This window comes from Urocitellus parryii, chromosome 1, assembly GCF_045843805.1.
Source record: "Urocitellus parryii isolate mUroPar1 chromosome 1, mUroPar1.hap1, whole genome shotgun sequence".
NCBI classification, from domain to species: domain Eukaryota; kingdom Metazoa; phylum Chordata; class Mammalia; order Rodentia; family Sciuridae; genus Urocitellus; species Urocitellus parryii.
This window is the reverse complement of record NC_135531.1, coordinates 268,181,204-268,196,491: the sequence shown is the minus strand read 5'-3', so window position 1 is coordinate 268,196,491 and position 15,288 is coordinate 268,181,204. Positions and strand designations below refer to the sequence as shown.

The 15,288-nt window shown below is 39.3% G+C and overlaps 1 protein-coding gene across 1 annotated transcript in view; it reads left to right on the top strand.

Moving 5' to 3' along the window:
• The window catches only part of Epha4 (EPH receptor A4), a 131,288-nt gene that overhangs the window by 76,678 nt on the left and 39,322 nt on the right, over positions 1–15,288 (top strand). The window contains exon 5 of the mRNA XM_026390320.2: positions 935–1,273. Within this exon, the coding sequence (XP_026246105.1) occupies positions 935–1,273 (339 nt within the window). The remainder of the gene's footprint in view (positions 1–934; positions 1,274–15,288) is intronic.

The window sequence follows — 15,288 nt, the reverse complement described above, 5'->3', positions numbered from 1 at the left end:
ATATTTTTCAATAGAATGCGACAATTTTTTTTATATATATATACTTTTGAAACTAGGTTAGACCAAGAAAATTCTTTCTTTCTTCTCCCAGTCTGCTTCTTTTTGACAGCAATTTATAACACAGTTTGTGGGCATATAAAGTCTATAGTCTTTTATTATTATTTTTAAATCAACCGTGAAGTGGTCAGCCATTAGTTGTTCTGTTTCATAATGACCATCACCATCTTGTGCACTGGAAATAAGCAAGCTGAAAAAATAATTTGGTGCAGGGTGCAGTCCTGATCAGTTGAAGAGCAGAAGGAGGTGTCTGGAAGCCTTGGACAGTCTCTGCCTACCTCTGAGAGCTCTCAACAGCTGTATCTTCAAAATCTCTGTAACTGTGTTAAACCAGTTTCTACTAATTACCCACAAACAGCTTCAACCTCAACTGCCATAATGAACTGCAGAGGCGTATCTACACAAATCTATTAGTTTAATTTGCTATTGATGATATACTATACTTAGGAATCATAATTTGTCTTCAAGAAAGGTTTATAACTATTAATTTACCAAGCTTCATAGCAGTCCTGGAAGCTAGAATCACAGTTGTATACCTGTTTTTCAGAAGATTACATGGAGACTAGATAGATGATGCTATTTTCCTGCCAATTGATAGAGAACCCCTGGGTGTGGACCCCATTTACGGTAGAATTTCTTCATGTCTCTAAGTGGCAGTTGGTGCTCTGTTTGTTTGCATAGGAATGAGAACGGCACATACAGCCTTCTATTATATTGTTCTTTTAAAAGTTCTTTTTTCGGGCTTTATTTGCCTTTCACTTTCTTTGCCAAATGGGCCCATCATACTTCTTAGAACTGTAGAGAATAATACAAACTCAGAGAGATTCCAAAATGGTATTTCAGTTCTTGGTGCAATGATATATTTTTCTTTCTCCAGGCCCACCATCTGCTCCACTCAACTTGATTTCCAATGTCAACGAGACATCCGTGAACTTGGAGTGGAGCAGTCCTCAGAACACAGGTGGTCGTCAGGACATTTCTTACAATGTCGTCTGTAAGAAGTGTGGAGCCGGTGACCCCAGCAAGTGCCGACCCTGCGGGAGTGGGGTCCACTACACCCCACAGCAGAATGGCCTGAAGACCACCAAAGTCTCAATCACCGACCTCCTGGCACATACCAATTACACGTTTGAAATCTGGGCAGTGAATGGTGTGTCCAAGTATAACCCTAGCCCAGACCAATCAGTTTCCGTCACCGTGACAACCAACCAAGCAGGTAGGAATAAGATCCTTGTTTTTTCCTAATCTGAATGTACAATGTGAAAAGGATTATGGTGGTGACCATAAATTATGTTAAAGTTCTGCAATTGAAGTGGAACCCATTAAAAACTTGGAAGCTATGTTTCAATACAAAAGATATGTAGAAGGACATCGAATCATTCAGCAAACAGGGTTTTGGGGACATAACTGTATAGCACGTTTCTGTCCCAGGTGGTGGAGATAAAGTGAAAGATAAGATAGTGTCTGATTGAATGATAATGGCTACAGTAGGGGGCCAAGGCCCTCCACAATGGACTTCAGAAAGTTCAATGTGGCTGGATGTTGGAGCAAGTACAGATTATGTATGATAATAATGTTGATTTTACCAATACCAATGCTGTATTGGTATTTGCTGCATTTTCCAACAAAAGCACTAGCTGTTAGAGCTTTGATCTTATTCTTTAATGTAAAGTGTTAGGAATAATCTACATGGACCAATATTTGAGTCTCCATGTAGATCTTGGTGTGCTTAACAAAATTTGCCTTAAGACACAGAGGAGTTTTACAACCATTTTTGTATCTGAATCTGTGTTCAACATGGGGCAAGAGGGCTGCTAGTCCACCCCATTCCCTGCATCAATGCAGATGACTAGGAAGCATTTCTGTTCTTCAAGTGTCTCTGCTGAGTTGATCACAGAACTCTCATAGAAATCTGAATGTCATGTATTTTTCAAAATCTAGCTTTCTAGCTTCTGGATCCTGTCCACTCATCTATATTCCTCCCATGAAAAAGTTTCTACACTACTATCTGTTTCCTATGTTATTCCTGAAGAGTTTAAGAGGAGGAACCACAGCAAAACAAACCCCAAAACAACCCCACCCCCAAACCACTACTATGGCTTATCCTTTTGTAAGGCTATCACGAGCAACAAACAGCCAGAAAAGAATTACAAATTGCCAGCAATCCTATTGTACTGCACTCTTCTCTTAAATGAATGTGTCAGTAAGTGCACTTCACAGTTCAGTAAAATATCTGTATTAATTGATCCTATACTGAAAAGTACTCCAGAGTCCCAATTCAAAGCCATTATTTTTCCATTTTGCTTCGAATTTTCTAGCATACATAAAAAGTAGAGACTTGGGAGAAATTCTGAATGGGAGTTAGAAAGGCTAATCTTACCGGAATGCTTCTTCATCTGTTCAAATGGAAATGGTCCTTATTAATACGTGCTATGGACAAGTCATCTGGCTAAGCTTTTGTCTTGAATTCTGAACTTTGAGACTGTGCACACTGTTACTGGTCACTAGTTTCACTTTTCTTACAAAGACTAGGATAATTTAGGAGGATTTGATGGCATCACAAGCAATTTGTGATTGCCAGTCCTTCATTCTCTTGTGAAGGATGCAGTGGGAATATCACACCCAGAACCTGGGACTATGCATTGGTGCCCTTGGTGTCTCTGAGTCAGGAGGACCCGTATAGTGCAGAACAATTTTTGCAGGTTATACAGAGTTGGATTTATGAGTCAGTCAATATTCTTATGTTCAGGTCCCTTATGATAACTTTTGGGGTATCTTCAAACACATGACAATGTTGTCTTCTTAACTGAATTAAAACGAGGAGTGGAAATTTGAAGCCTCTGCTATGTCAGCTGAAGCCTGAAATCATTCCCTTTGGCAGAGAAAAGCCCTGTGAAATGTTCTCAGGGCAGGATTGACTCCCACTGATTTTAGGGGAGAATTCCATGATTCTTAGTGTAAGTAAGGATTCAAGCCAAGAGATGATGGGTGTCAACTCCCACCATGCTACAAGGTCCAAAGAACATAAAGACAGGCTAAAAATCCTGCAAAAGAGGAATATGTATGATAATATCTCTACAGAGGGTAGGGGAATAAGAATTTTTTTTTAAATAATATAGGTGTAATACTTATAGATCTAGCAGAAAAGTGGTCAGGTAATTCTCCTGACACTTTGTAACTTTTTTTCTCAGCCATGGCAAGCAATCCTGCTGGGAGGTTTGCTGAATAGGACCAAATTCCATCTCCTTATTTTAATTTTCCTGAAGGGGTAATGCTGGGAAGCTGTTCAAAATTAAAAATAAATCTTTCAATAAGGAGACCTCCTATGTGGCCAGCCGGAAAGCTTTTCACTTAGCAGAGAATTATATATATATGCACAGTACTGCCTCATTATCTTACCATAATTTGGAGTTCACTAATTCAAAATCACTGGGATACTTTATCTTTGATTAACAAACCCTTTCTTCTTACTAGTGCAAATTAATAATGTAGGCTAAAATTCTGGGTGAATGTAGCAACCATAATCTCTATCAAAGCTCCCCTAAGCATATTTACATACACACAATTATATTTTAATTGCAGTTGTTCCTATCATTCCATTAAATTAAATTCCTTAAGAAACTCTACAGACCATGATGTCTCACTCTATAAGGAATGCATAGAATTAATAAATGTTTGCATTTAGCACCTGGAGGTCACAGATTTAGTGGTTCTCCATTTTGCTGTCTTCAGAGGGTTTTTTCTCTTGTCAATAACATGTTAAAAACTAGAACCAAACATACAGAACCTCCTAGAATTCCCCTTCTCTGCTCACTACCATGGAGACTTCAATGGTTGAGGGAAGGACCACTCCATGTAGGTGAAGTAACTCATCTAAGCCAACATCAGAGCTAGAACTAGACACCTAGGAGAACCTCCTCTTGAATGTAAAAGCTGTTTTCCTTTAAACTTATGAGGTAATTAGTAGTGTCAATATTGTCAGTGCTGCATTCTCCCCATTTGTGAGAGCAAAGCATGTGAGTATCTGCATGTGGAGATTGAGGTTTAACAGGGCTTTGATCATTTAATGGCAGGAGGAGGTGTGAATGGGCCTGTGTTCTCACATGGGTATGGAAACCATGCTAACCCTAGTCTTACTGTTGGCCTAAGCACCCTTTTCCTGAGTTCAAACCCAAGGCTAATAGCACCTTACTGGGTTCGAAAATCAATGGGCACTGAAAACAAAGGAAATTAGAGTCTGTCAGCTTTGTTGCTGGACTGCTGAGAGATGTGGGCTTTGTATCTGTGGCCAGAATGGCTAGTTTTAGTGACACTTATCCTTTCTCAGCTGACTGGCTGCAGGCTCCAAATTCGCTGATTAATGTCAACTCCAACCCAACCCCCTGCCCAGAGTGGTGATGGGGAAGGAGGGTGGGAAGGGGGTGGAGGTGGGAGGGCTTTTTCCAGTGAGTCTCACCCCAGTAAAGAAGCTCCCGGAAGCCCCTGCCTGGTTAACGTCCTTTATTCCAGGACAAAGGAGCAAGTGAGCTACCACCATGTTCCATGCCATAGTGACGGTCCTTCTTTTGTTTAGGAAGAGATAGTCTTGAGGTTTATGAAAAATGGATAAGCATCAGCTGACTGATTGTCTTCTAGATGCTTCCCTTCAGTTTCCGTTTACTTAAGTGGACCATCTCAGGCAAATGGATAGAGGATGTGTTCGTAGGAGGAAGAAATGCTGTGTCAATGAAACAAGTTTTCTTTGCCAAGCAATAGAACTGGGATTATTTTTTCATAAAAATATAGTGATGGCAGCCAGCGCTAATATCAGTGAGCCATTTTTACTATACATACCCAACTACCCCAGACCTGGTCTCCCGCTATGAGCAGGATCATAACTCCTCCGGGTGTGCTTGTTTAAATCATTAGGAATGTAATCCTTTCAAGTAGTGTTCTCACCCAAACTGCACCCACACCCACAGGCAGTGATCTCCATTTTTTTTTTTTTAACTTTTTTGCCTATAACACTGCTCGGGATACTTCACAATGGGATAACCTGGTCATATCTCTCTAGTACAGCTCTAATATCCTTTAGTGATAAACATCTATAAATCTGTAATACTCAGAGTTTGGAAGAGTACAGATATTTGGTAAATTACACAATTATTTAAAATGAACTGCTGGGTGTACCTGTAATCCCAGTGGTTTAGGAGGTTGAGAATCATGAGTTCAAAGCCAGCCTCAGCAATTTAGGGAGGTCTTAGATAACTCAGACCCTCTCTCCAAGTAAAATACAAAAAGGGACTGGGGATGTGGCTTAGTGGTTTAAGTGCCCCTGGGTTCAATCCCGGTACCAAAAGAATAGGGTAATTAATTAAATTAAATACAACATACACTAGTATGGCAGTATGTAAAAAAGTGGATGTGTAACCCATGTGAATCTGCAATATGTATACGGGGTAAAAATGGGAGTTCATAATCTGCTTGAATCAAATGTATGAAATATGATATGTCAAGAGCTTTGTAATGTTTTGAACAACTAATAATAAAAAAGATACCCCATTAAAGAATTTTAAAAAAAACAAATAAAATGGTAGACTTGAAAAAATAAATAAATAAATAAAATGAACTAATCTCTAAAATCTTTTCTAATTCTAAAATTCCATGAATCCAAGTTATAGCCACAGACTATAAGCATGAGATTCAGGGCTCTGAGTCCTAGAGCATAATGTTTGGAAATGGACATTCCAAGAGTAAGAGGAAAATTCCAAAAATGCTTCAGCAGAATTATTATGAATTCTTTTGAATTCTTGCCCGCCTCTGTCCTTTCACCCTGCCAAGGTATTTACTTGAAGAGGAAAACAGATAACTGTACCTCAAGGACAGTTGTTCTCAATCCGGTGTGACTTTTGCCCCCGGCCACCCCTGACATTTGATATTGTTTAGAGATAATTTTGGTGCAGTGAGCAGAGACCAATGATGCTACTAAACATCCCATAATGGACAGAACAGTCCTCCACACAAAAGAATGATGTGGTCCAAAATATCCAGAGTGCCCAGATTGAGAAATTCTTTTTCTAGTGATATGTTTGAAAAGCAGATCTCAGTCTCCGTAGTAATGCCTGCCTCCCAAGGTTCCCATCCATCCCCAACTGGAGTGTCCTTGGGCTGGCTAGTGGCTCAGCACACAGGGCAACTACCCTGTTGATTTGGTTGCCCTGCTCTGAGCTGAGAGCATGATGCTCCCTTTGCTGATCCTGCAGAACAGGCACTTGTGAAGAGGCTTTGGAGGGCTTGAATCCCTTCCCAGTTGTTTTGCCATCAGATGAACTGGTACTGCTTGTTGGGCTAGCATTATTCTCTAGGGTTGAACAAATAAGAAAACTGCAAGAACAAAGCTACCAACAGTAAAATAGTATCCTCATTGTCATAATGCCATTGTGCAGAATGGGGTAATCGATATTCAATAGCTGTTTGTTGATTAACACATTTATTTACAGCAGAAACAAACTAGTTAACTCCCTTTGTTAAGGAGTGATAAATTTAATAAACCCCAAATAATGTGTAGATAAAAGAAAATAACTAAGTACAAGAGGCAGACTGTCTTTTATTACTCAACTGTTAGTTCCCATTCTCTCTTTCTCTGCCATCTTTTAATTAGACATATTATATTATTTGAGTGGGATAATGGAGAACAGTGGGAATTCTCATCCCCACTGGGTATAATTGCTACCTGTCTACTAGATAGTAGAAGGAAAGCTCCAAGGAACTGGTGTGAGAAAGGGGAAAATTCTTAGAGCACTTGCGTTAGGCGATGTGCTGGAGACATGGTGGAGCCAGATTTTGTGGGGACTGAAGCTTAGACAAATTTTTTTGTTTGTGTGATTAAAGGGAAAAAACCCTACAATATTATAAATATAAAATTAGAAACAGAGTTTTGGAAAGGGGCCCATGTAAAAGTCCTTAGTTTCAGTATGTAAAATTCTATCCCTGACTAGGTTGAAATGAGTGTGATTATCAGATCAGAGCACTATTGCGTAATTGTGCCTGTGAGTAGCAAGCCATCGGAAGGAAGCACAGGGAGATAGTGGGAAGGATAGTTTGACCTTGTATGAATGCGCTGAAAGACAAGGTCATGACAGGGGGAGATTCTGGCACAGAGTGAGGTAAGAGGGGCAGTGCAGCTGTGGTCAAAATAAGGTTCAAAATTAAAGTGACAAGCAGAAAACACATTCCTATTGGTGTTCAGAATCACACTGGAATGCTAAACTCAAAGGAGATAGGATAAGGACCAAGGCTCTTCTGTAAGCTTGAGAAGAAAGGGGGTAAAAAAAAATTTGTTGAGGGGCTGGGGTTGTGGCTCAGTGATAGAGGGCTCGCCTAGCATGCTTGAGGCACTAAGTTCAATCCTCAGCACCACATAAATGTAAAATAAAGATATTGTATCCACTTAAATCTAAATATTTGTTGATATTTGCAAGGCACAAATGTTTGGAATAGGAGTCATCAAACTATGGCCCAAGGGCCAAATCTGACCCTCTCCATGTCCTTGTATAGCTCACTAAAAGTCACTTTTATATTTCTAAGGGGTTGAAACAAAAGATGAATAATATTCTTTGGCATTTGAAAATTGTTTAAAATTCAAATTTTGGTATTTGAAAATAAAGTTTTATTGGAACAAAAGTCCACTCATTTGTGCATATATTGTCCACGAGGGCTTTCCTGTAGCAGGGGCATAGTTGGTAGACACAGCCTTAGTAAATGGCCCGCTGCATGGACGGTGATTAACTATCTTGCTCTTTACAGAAAACAGTTAGCATGCCTCTGCTCTGGAGAAGTGAGTCAAGACAGGGGACCAGTCAGAAGGGAGTTTGAGATGTTGAAATGCTTCGATGTTTGTGGGAAACTGCTGTAGGCAAAGGATGTAGCGGATTAATATTGGGGATAATCTCATGTATGAAACCATTTTTATATTTGGCAAGACACCTTATTTGTTAGGTGTTTTAGTTATGTAAAAAACAATTAGCTGAAATAATTAGATTGTATATATGCCTTGATGCTTGTGGACACTGGTCTTTTCCCATGGACGCTCAGGTTTGTATGGATCCTGTGGACACGCACTCAGCCCTTCTGAGAGGGTGGTGCTCTGATTTTTCTCTGAAGACTGCATTCTTAACGTTTTGGGTCTTAGATGCTGGTAGCAATTTTCTTCTTAAATGATCATGTGCTCTGTGTGTTTATATTATCCTCTCACTGAGATGATTTCCTGTTTGCCTTTGATGTCAAGTAAATCATGTTTTTTTTCCTTACCCCCAAGACATTTAAAGGAAAAAACAAACGACAGTGCTAGAAAATATATAAAAGGAAGGGTTCTCTCCAAAGACATATTTAAAATGCTTCCAACAGATTATGAAACAATCCCATTGAGAGATTTTGCTGCCATATCATTGGTGCATCCTCAATTTTGGTATGCAATCATTAGGCCCTCGGAAGTGGTAGGTGGTTGGGAGACTTTCCTGTGCCTGGGTAATTTATAAGCTCAAGCTAGCGCACAGTGGGCTTCAGAGGAGCCTGACTGTGGTTTTCTCATTAACAGCTCTGATCCAGCTACCGGCTCCTGGTTTCATTCATAATGCCCATGAAATGTACATTTTAAAAACATATAGTACATCTTTTACAGAGGAAACATTCTTTTGATTTTAACTTTTTACTGAAAAGAATATTGTTGCTAACACTACAATTAAGGAGCATGCTCGCTCATCACGATTGTCATTTCAGATTCAAAAACACCAGTAGTCGGATAAAAGTGCAGCCCATGGTGTGGCACAAGGGTTGTAGAATTTGTATTCGGGGTGGGTACCATGGGTCTGGTGAGGGGAGGAAACTGAAAGCCTTCCAGAACAACCTACTAAATTATCCAACCTCAAGGTTGTATAAACAGCAGAGGCAAGTGGTTTGTCTATGGAGCCCAGTGGTAATTATTTTACCTAAGTAAAAGTTAGGTTGCATTTTTTAAAAAATAGGTAAATATTTCACTCTAAGAAAATGAAGGTTTTATGTATACACCCAGGGCTGAGAACACTATTTTTCCTGACTCTGTTCACTTTTTTACACACGTTCATTCGTGGGAAGCGATATCCATCCCCCAGCATGCCCTTGGCAGTACCATTCTGATTCCTTTCTCGGTTCTCAGGGCTGGACTGGTTACCTCCAGCACTGCTGCCAATGTGTACAGCCTCTGGAGAAGCCACAGAGGGATTTGAAAAATAAGTGCCTGGCTGAACTGAGAAGTGAGCACTGCAGGGCTAGTGAGGGTTTCAGGTGGGCTTCTAAATCATCTAGGTGTCCTTCCAACTGGAGAAATTAATTACTACCTCCTCACAGCAGCAGGCAGAGACCCCAAGAGTCCAGTCTGTAATTGAACATCCATGAAAAGATCCAGAGAGACTTTATCAAAGCTTCCATTAACCCCCTGCTGATGTCTTTAAGTAGTTTTTTTTTTTTTCTCCTTTAAACATTACAAAATCCCAAAAGCCACGCAACAGGACTAATCCTGCATTGAGAGATTTTAAATCTTCAGCGACTAATTGAAATGCCCGTTCATGTCACCCAAGGAACAGAGACTTTCCTTGAGTTGTGTTGTGGTTGTCCAAGAAGAGAGCATCTTGGGTGTGGTCTTCAGGTAAAGACTAGTGAGGGCTGTAGGTTTGCATTTCAAGCATCTGTTAGTATTAAAAAGGGCTTTTATTTAATGAGACTTCCTCTTGGTGTCCCCCTTTCTATGTCCCCGAGACACACAAACATGATTCCTCCTCCTTTGTTTGCGCCCAAGTCAGCCCCAAAATTGCAATAATGGGAAAAAAGAGAGCTCCTGACATCAGTGCAGTCACTTATCCAGTGGACGCTGGCTTTTTCCAATGGCTTTCATTGGAAATGTCACCCAGGCTTTGCACTCACCTGTGAGGGACAGAAGGGAGTGCTCAGGGGGAACCCAGTTCACTGGTCTGCAAAATGGCTGCCAAATAGGCTCAGCACTAAAAAACAGCTTATCAAACTCCTTCTTTCTCTATTCTGATACACGGTTAGCCTGAACTTAAGGAATTATATTGCCATTCTCCTCTGAACCATCTTTGTGTTTGGTTACAGTAAAGCAGGAAGGCTGCTTTCTAAAATGCAATCTCTCTAAAATATCATATAGGTTGAAATTATAGTGAGTTGAAATATTTGTTCTCTTTTCCTATTGCTCTTGGGAGAGGGGCGGGAAGGGAGGAGAGAGAAAGGAAGGATGGTCCACTCTTTCTTGCTTCACACTTTGCAAATGACACTCTATGAACACAAATTTCTCAGGCAGTTTGATTCTTACTTTCATAAAAAGACTAAGGAGTGGTTGATTTTTTTAGGAAACTTTGGTCTGTGGCATGTTCATTCAGACAAGATTAAAATATGTAGTTTCAACTTCATAGTAGGTGCTAAATAGGGGCCTGCCACCAACAAACTGAACTTCCCAGCATGTTGTAATCTTGGGTAAGAGCCACCCATTAAAACAAACATTGAAAAGGGCCAAGCTCACAAAGGCTCCCTGGAGAGTTTGTGTTTGTCTAGATAACATACTGCCAGCTGTAAATCTGCCTCCTCAATCCACTTTTTTTTTTTTTTTTTTTTTTTTGGTCTACTGAATGTGTATTTTGGGTATAATAAGTGTGAAGGTAGATGGGAGCAAAGCTTCCTTCATGTTTCTTTACCAAAGCTAAGGGCAGGCACACAAACAAGCCAAGCAGGGCTTTTGAATATGCAACTAGCAGAAAGCTTGATGGTGTATTTTTTTTAAAAATCTTTTAATAAAGGTGTTATTATAGTTTAGCAACTCTCTTTTTTAATATTTTATTTTTTAGTTGTAGATGGACACAATATCTTTATTTTATTTTTTTATGTGTTGCTGAGGATTGAACTCAGGTCCTCGAACATGCTAGGTGAGTGCTCTACCGCTGAGCCACAACCCCAGCCCAGCAACTTTCTTTTTGGTGGTGCATTCTTTATACTTTCCAAGATAAAACGAAGAACCTTGTTTTCATTGGAGAGTTGTTGATGATCTGAAGTGTTGCTGATGGAGTCCACTGAATCCTGATGCTGTTGGTTTCCCAGGAGAGTGTGGCATTAGGGAGCTTCCTAGGAGAGTGCTTTGGGAGACCTGGGAGTTCTTCCAACCTACATCATCTCATTTCTCCTGATTTAAAATAGAGACTGTTTTATCATTGCTGAATGTACTAGGCTTCCTTCTTGCTTTGTTTTACACTGAAAGCAAGAACAACAATGGCAGATTCCTGCCCTTCCCCCTTAAAAGTTAAAAGAGTATTTTATTGTAAACAGGAACAATGGACAGAGGATTTTAAAAGCAGAAACCTCCCAGCCTTCATTGTGTACTCCAATGCAGAGAAATCAAATGATATGTGGGTGTCTCCACAAGACTGGAGATATATTTAAGGAATCTTTCTATAATATATTAAAAATGTATTATTTGGAGAAACCCTTTAAATCTCACTGTTCACTTTTCAAAGGCATACCTTAACTGTACCTGCTCTTTGCATGATGGCTTTTTCTCTATTTCAGAGCACACAAAAAAATAACTTCCATACCACTGCTCTTAGCATGCTGGGACTCTGTTCCCGTCTTTCTCAGAAACATGCTGTGGGACTATTTCTAGGTGAGATGCTGTTCTAATGAGATGCTTCCAGGATTTAGGGATGACTCCTGGGTGGAGCCAGATCCATTGAATTTCATACCTCAGCAAATGATGTTTAAAGGGAGGCTCTTGTGAGATGCCCTGAACCCGCCAAATAAAATAACCCTAAAACAAATATAGCTTTCCTAATCATTCCTGGTTACTCTTCATGATTATACAATAAAGTCATTGAATTCTCAAGCTTAGATCTAGTTGAAGACATCTATTGGCCTAAGTAATATTTTAAAATTTAATAGCTCAGTTGCTTCTGCCTTGGTCTTATAATGCCTGTAGGAGTTTAAACTATCTGGCACTACAATTCAGTTTCTGGCTGATACCCCAAAATTAATAATAATAATAATAAATAATAAAAACTCTATAGTTGCCAATTCCCAAGCTTAAAATCCATTCTCATTAATTATTCTTTTGTTCCTATTATAGCTTCCAAGAGGATTGTTGAAAAAATAGTTTCAAGTATGAGGGCTGCAAGAATATCATTTCATAACCAAATTTTTTGAGAGCACAGCATGTGGTGACCATTTGTATATGAATTATTTTTGAAGGTACTGACTGTAATTTGCCCAAAGATCTCTACCTCTTTTGCTTCCACTTACCAATTACTCCTTTGTGCTTATCTATAGAACTCCTTCAAGAAACTTGCCAGCACCCCAAAATGGAGCAGTCCATTGTTCATGGACATTGTCCCTAGAATATTTTGACTCCTTGTGTTCCCAGACTTTCATACAGTGGAGCCAAATTGGAACAAGAACGTTATCTCAGAACTTCACCCCAATACCTACCCTGCTATTCTTCCTCTCTCTTTTCTACTCGTAATACTCTACTTCGTTATCTGTGGTCATTACTTCTCAGCCCTAACCCATTATTCTGTAAGCCTAGGGACATTTGGACTTGGGAAATGTCCAATTGGTATAGAACATATTGATTTGCAATGAAAGTTTTACTGACATATTTCCTTTTGTGATCTGGCTCTGTCAGTAATAATCTGGAGCCTATAATTTCATGCTATAATTTATTCTTTGTCAAATATTTTTTATTTATTTTTTTTCTCTGTCTTCTGCTGATATGTTTCGAATGCAACAAGAGAAAGAAAAATAAGTTGCTAAAAAATAGCTTCAGAGTTAAAAAGTACAATAGCTAATAAAAATGCTAAGGAGCTGATATCCCCAATTTATGGTCACCATGACTTTTTTGTGAATGGCTGATGTGATCTTTTTAAATGACCATTAGAAAAGATAGTTACCCTGTTCCAACTGGATATGTGATGGGGAATTGGATGGCTTGGAAGATGACTAATGGGACTCTGGACCTTTCTGTCTTTGGGTCACCTCTTTGAATGTGGACTAGCTCATAAGTGGTCCAAAGCCCGACCATTTGGCAGCCATAGAGGGACTATGTTAATGGAATTGGTCTCAGTCCAGGTCTTAGTCGACAGGTGTTCACATCATAACTGACACTAATTGGCTTTCTAGTCTTTCCGCTTGGAAGACAGTGGAACATCATTGAGACAGTGATGGGGAAGGAGTTTTTCATGATATATTCAGGCTCCATCAAAAGCCAAGGGATCAGCTTCTTGAGCTAGCACCAGCTTGGCACCTTGAAAATATTGTCTTTGTCTTTTGTGGGTTCCATTAGCTTAAGAAATTAAAAAAAAAAAAAAGAATCTAATTTCAAAAGATTCTCAATATCTTAGAATGACTAACACTGTTTTGTTGAGGTCAAAAGTGTCTCATGTATTACTGCTTTCCTATTCATTTTATATTATAAAAACTATATTATAAAAACTATAAAAACTATTTTTTTGTGATAACACAAGTTATAAATGATACTTTTTGATAGAAAATATAATGTGACTACTTTATGCCCTATTGAAATGGAGACCACTGTGAAAAAGCAACACTAAGAGCCTTTTACCAACATAAATTTTACATCATGAAATTAAGGTGGTTTCAGTGAATGCTAAAATCTTCTCTGACTCCAGAATCAGATGCCATTCATTCATTCACTTGGGGCCATGTCCTGGGGACACTCTGGCCTGAATTGAAGGAGATTGTCAGTATTATTAGTATGATTAACATTTTACCCTGAAGATACCTAGGTTCATCTCTTGGTGTATGTTTTAACTTCACAGATGATTTGGATGTCCCTATAGTAACTGCCAAAGCCACAACTTTCCTGAATTAGTTATCACACTAAAAAAAACATGGTGACCACAGCCACATGGATCTATGTATTGAAACAGACAGGCTTTTTTAGCAGAATGATCAATGTCTTGCCTCTTTCTGAAAAGCTTTTCCATGGTAGGAAATCATCAAGCATCCGATATAAAGTAATGAACAAGGTTTTTTATTGGTCAGTTTCTGGAGTAGGCTTTTAAGTATTTCTGCCTGTAAATGTAGAAATTCAGTGTGGAAAGTAAAAGGCAAGAGCGGAAGATTTACTGGGTGCATCTATCATCCTGGCTTTTAGAGTCTTTGTGATTAATACATGTTTAATTGGGGACCGATCTAGATGCTTCAGATGTCAGAAAGCTAAATGTTACAGCATTGTCTCCGTGGTTCCTAGCACAGCAGGACGATTAGCAGCTGTCTGAGGAACAAAGAGAACCTGAGGCCCACAGCAGCACTTTTTATTTTCCAGATTTGGAATGTCTGATGCTCTCCAGTGGAGCTGACAGCTAAAGGAACAGAAGCCTTGGTTCACAGCAGTTAATCTCTCCCTTTCTCTCATTCCTGCTCAGGAGAAGGGAACCTTTCCCTTACCAATTAATTTTGGAGGGTGTTGTAGGTCATGGAGGACCTACCTTTGGCCAGGATTCTCCAAGTACATCATACATAAAACAATTTCAACTAAGAATTGAAATAGTACAGATTTTTTTTTTTTTTTTTTTTAGCTTAGTTAGGCCCAACAAGTTCATCTTACTGGAAGAATTCAGGGGGAGGGTAGATTTATCTATATCTATCATCTATCTATCTATCAATCATCTATCTGATTTTAAAGCAGTTGCCTTGCTCAGGCAAAACTTTCCAGTGAAAAGACTTGTTTTCCTGTTAGCCTCAAACTGGCATTCTTACTCAACAGGAAATACATTTGCTGAATCCTGCCATGTTTCTGTTGGCAAGTGTTGGGCTATCCTTGTCAGAACCTGCCAACGAATTTCTTAGTAAGCAAGTAGTGAGGAAAACAAGCAGCTCCCAGACGAAACACAGGACCCACTAGAGCTATGACAGGAACTTGGGTGCTTCTTAAGAAATTCCCTGTGAATCCTGGTGGGTGTGGACCTTAGTTTGGAGTTAAGCTGCCACTCATTACCAGTTCTAGAAGGGATCCTGGGATTATACCTGTGGCAATGCTAATTCATGATAATAGCTATTTTAAAAGTAAAGCAAGAATTTAGTAATGCTTTTTTTTTTTTTTAACTTGAAGAGGGAGAATTGCTATGATGCTCAGGGATGAAGCATCATGATTAGTTACAAAATTCTGATTTACAAAAGTGCAGATGTTCCATACATGTT